Source organism: Phlebotomus papatasi, unplaced genomic scaffold (assembly GCF_024763615.1).
Source record: "Phlebotomus papatasi isolate M1 unplaced genomic scaffold, Ppap_2.1 HiC_scaffold_171, whole genome shotgun sequence".
NCBI lineage: Eukaryota > Metazoa > Arthropoda > Insecta > Diptera > Psychodidae > Phlebotomus > Phlebotomus papatasi.
Genome location: NW_026604413.1, coordinates 32444 through 37233, shown reverse-complemented (window position 1 = coordinate 37233; position 4790 = coordinate 32444). Strand labels below are relative to the sequence as shown.

The window sequence follows — 4790 nt, the reverse complement described above, 5'->3', positions numbered from 1 at the left end:
ATATGGTCGTAGAAGAAAAACTTTCTTGTCTCATCAAATACAGCACCGTGAGAATAGTGCCAAAAAAATTTTTCCTAGTTGAAACGCCCTAATATATAGTAGTAGTACACATTTATATAGCAGTAATATAGTTGTGAAGCCGGATTCTCTGCCCTTGGACAGTTAAAAGCAAAAAATAGGGGCAATCTTGCACATCGGAGACTTAAAGCAAATTTGCAGATTGCTCTTACTCGTCCTGAGAAGAGGCTTTTTGTTCCGAAACCTATTAAAAAGAATCTGGTAGAGGACCGGGAATACATGGATTATAGGAGCGAGAATGAAGATGGTCGTCGTAATGGTGAGGAGGAACAAATGGGAATTGATTTGGTGAATCCAGAACTTCACAATACCTCATTTGAGTCCGACAATCGTTTCCTTAATGACGACGACGACCATGCTTAATTTTTGGAATCTGAACATCAAATTTCATTTCAAGATACAGACGACTATAACAAGGAAGAATGCGAAGATGAACTGGCGGAATATTTGGATTTGGAGTACCAAGTTTCATTTGAGGGCTCAGACGACAATGACAAGGAAGAATGCGGAGATGAACTGGCGGAATATTTGGATTCCAAATATCAACTTTCATTTGTGGATTCAGACGACGATCTTTAAAACAAAGAAGAGCACAAGGAGATCAAGTTCTACAATTCGAAAATTCAACCATCCAAGAAAAAGGGAGGGTGAATGAACATTGGTTCACAAAGAAAAGAAATCAAATCAGTTAATTTGTAACAGAGGTTGACAGGCATGGGTTGCTAAACTCGAAATGGGCCAGCGACCCTAATAGGATTTAGCGGATGAAAATGACGAAAATGATGAAGGAGATGATAAGAATTATAATGCATATGGTGATGATGATGATGAAGAAAGATGATGATGATGATGATAATATTGAATTTGAAGATCTTACGATGAATTTATTATTCTGATATACTTCCAAATACTCTTATGATGAATTTGTAGCTACTTCAACGAGTTTGGTAACATTATTGAACTGCAGCTATTTTCTGTACCATAGCTCACACTAATTTCTGAATTTTACAAATTATGAATTATGAATTATCAAGTTATGAATTACGCTCCTCTACCAAAATACGCAAATCTTTAATGATGTAAAGAAGAAATCTCATCCTAAATGAAAAGGTGTCCTACCACCACAACTGCGGCTACGTTTTGAAAATGTTCTGAGAGAACAAATTAGTTTTCAAAATCAATCTGAATCATTGTGGGTAAAGTCATACTATTAACACACATTTCTGAACTAAGAACAATTTGGACTACGATGTAAATCTTTTCACAAGGTGATGTCAAATTCATTACTTTTCAATGATGTCGGATTTGCCTATTGCTGCTTCAGCAAAATACTAAAATCCTTATTGGTTTAAGGAAGAAGTCTCCTCCTAAATGAAAGTCTCCTGATAATGCACTACAACTGGGACTACTTCTGGAAAATATTCTGAGAGAACAAGTTGGTTGCAAAAATAAAATGTCAGCAAATCCCAAGAAAACGAAATATGTCTCATTTGGATGTGACCCTCGCAGTCTTTACATACTTTTCAACGACTCTGTCATTGAGGAGATTGAGGTTTTCCGCTACCTAGGTGTGCAAATCGACAACAAACTGAAGTTTGAAAGCCATATCACGGACCTCGCAACTATATTGGCCGCACTGACGGGTGCTCTCAGAAGGAGTCTCAACAGAAGCGTCTCACAACACACCAGAAGAGTATTTTACCACTCCATGTATCAAAGTATGCTTTCGTATGGAATCATGGTATAGGGCGGGGCTAATCAACAACTACTCAAGGAGATACAAGTAATACAGAATAAAGCCCTTAAAATCATATTTCACTTATAGTGAGTGCATTGCACTGAAAATAACGCTCAGCATTTTATTTGTTTACACGAAAAAGACACAAAGAAAGCCATTTTTTCTTGATTGACGCAAATTAATGAGACTTAGAATAAGTACATTTTTTGTGATCTTTAGTGGGGTAGAATTTTAATTTTTCTATAAATAGTAGGAATTTCTATTAATAAAATCATGTAGCGGAACATCCGTGTTCCTATTTGTTAACTTCTTCCCCTTTCTTATTTTAGTTAAGATATTTGATGAAATATGTTATGCTTTAAGATTATTATGCTTATCATGCTTATTGTAATTTCCTAGTGTTGCGCTTACTGCTAAATAAACATAAAATATGCATAAAAGTAAGTGCAACACTAGAATACATCGAAGTCGCTCGAAGTCGCTTGAAGTCGCTCGAAGTCACTTGGAAACACAAGACAAGAAGCCAATAAACATAATTTATATAACTACTTTCAGTGAGTTTTAACTTGGCATATCAAATTGGTGTAGGAAGTGGGATTATCCAGTGTTGAATAAGTGTTGTGAAGTTTAAAAGAGAATCAGATAATCTCAAATGAGTAACCGTAAATGAGTAACCGCACCAGCTTCCATTTAAGAACAAAAAAAGTTGTAGTTAAAAATAAAACGGTTCAAAAGACTGAAACTACCAGGAGAAGCTCAGAAAATGGTCCTGGTCCTAGTGTAGAAAACTGTCCTAGTGTATTTCAACGGAGTGGAAAAACAGCACGAACACCACCGGAACCATCCCCAATTACATATACGCCACCATCAGCAGCATCACAACATACTTCTGAGAGACACCATCATCCATTGTATCTTGGTGTTACCCCAATTTTACGAGAGATTGCTGCACTACCGATAGTCGTTAGAACACCGACATCTAGCAGAAATCAGTCATCTACAGACGAAGTACAAGAGACTCCGCGGCTTCCATCACCACAAAGAACCCATCATCAGGACGGTACTCCTGCACAACATCCAACATCTCCGCTATCACCACAACTTCAACAATCACCAATCAATAACCGACCTACGGATCCGCCACCACCTCCTCCATCGCAACAGCAACAATCATCTTTAAATTCCAACAGCTCAGAAACTACGCAGCAGAATATGGCTACTGTACCGTTCAGCGAACTCTATAAGGACATCCCAAAATGCACAAGTGAGTCGCATATAGTAGCTCATTTTATCGCAATTTGCGACAGTTTATATGAAGATTATTTCAATGATGAAAATAATTCAAGAGATATGGAATTTGTTAGGCTTATTATTATGAAACTAAGCCCAGAAATGTATTCAGTTGTAAGAGGACAAAGTTATACCACGTATCAAGAATTTAGGGACGTTATAATTTCACAAAATGAACCTGAACTAGGGATAGGAGAGGCAGCGTTAGCCTTACAAAGGCTAACAATCGGAACTAAAGAAAGTATTAAGGCATTCGCGAAGCGTGTCGAGGATGCTATGAATATTTTTAATGCAGCATGTGCCGCTCATTGTGATGGGAGAATCACACAAGCTGTAAAAGATAAAAATCTTCGCGAAGCACTAGATATTTTTGCAAACGGGATTCGGGATAATGATACCCGCATCATGATACTTACGCGAAGTTTCAAAAGCATTAGTGCTGCAGTTATTTTCGCGGAGAGTAGATTAAAAACCATCCCATCCGGTAATCCTGATCCTGGGAAATTTCAACAAAATTCTGGGAATAATGGAACTCAAACACAATCAGGTTCTTCATCTTCTTCTTTTACAAACCAAAACAGAAACCAAAATAATTCATATAACAACCGGAATCAAAATTCGTCCCAAAATTCGCGACAGAACTATCAGCCAAATCAATCCCAAAGAAATAACCAAACTTTCCAACCTAACAGGAATCGCACCCAAAATTTTAATACCTCTTTCAATAATACATCTCCCCATAATTCGACTAATCCCAATCAAAGCAGAACTTTTAATGAAACGACATTTCAGCCTCCTGGAGGACAATTTAACTCAACTACATTTCCCGTAACGGAATTTACATCTAAAGAACAAAACAATTTAAATCAGTCGGAAAACGAAATGCGGTCGGCAGGACAGTTTTACAACAAGGGTACACCACTTCAAGAAATTTGTACACATCTTTTTCTTTCTTTTTTTCTTTTTTTTCCTTTTTTCTTTTCTTTTTCTTTTTTCTTATTATAAAAAAAAATTCTTCACTTTTTAGCTGTTTTTTTTTAATTTATTTTATAAAAACTTCTTTTGAGTTGTACTTCGTTTTACAAGCGTGTCCTTTTCCAATCTTAAAGTTTTCCATATTTTGTGCATAAGGACCAAAAACTGGAATTTTAGCTCTTCGTCATTGATTGAGATTTTTCTTGCGCTCTCCTCCATTTCTTGGATCTTTCAGAAACGACTCTTTTGGAAATATCTCAAGAACCAAACTATCGATACTTTTCATTTTTGGATATGGATTTTTTGGTTATATCCAAAGTGGACATTTTGTCCTCAGACACGAATATCATCCAGAAATTTCTTCTTGGAATTTAGAAGATAAGTGTGTAAACTCTTATACCAGTGAATTTCAACATAAAAAAAAAATACTTAACCAAGTAAGAATTGATTAGGCTTGTGAAATTTTTTTTAGTATTTTAAATTAAAATACAAATTTTGAAACATTTTCTCATTTTTTCCTTTGCTCTTTTTTTCTTTTCTTTTCTTTTTCTTTCCGAAAACTTTTCTTTTTTTCCTAAATTTTGTACACTTTTTTCAAGTGAGGTTCCCTTGTTTTACAATTAGAGTCCTCCGCCGACCAGGAAAAATATAGCTGAAAAATTCCTTATGTAATCGGGCTGAAATTTTAGTATGTTGTAGCCGTTGATTA

The 4790-nt window shown here is 35.9% G+C and overlaps 1 protein-coding gene across 1 annotated transcript; it reads left to right on the top strand.

Moving 5' to 3' along the window:
- Positions 1–2482: 2482 nt before the first annotated feature.
- Positions 2483–4456, top strand: LOC129808891 (putative uncharacterized protein DDB_G0290521). The gene is made up of 2 exons (XM_055858796.1): positions 2483–3080; positions 4317–4456. Exons 1-2 carry the CDS (start codon positions 2483–2485, stop codon positions 4454–4456), a joined length of 738 nt encoding a protein of 245 aa, XP_055714771.1.
- The last annotated feature ends 334 nt before the right edge of the window (positions 4457–4790 follow it).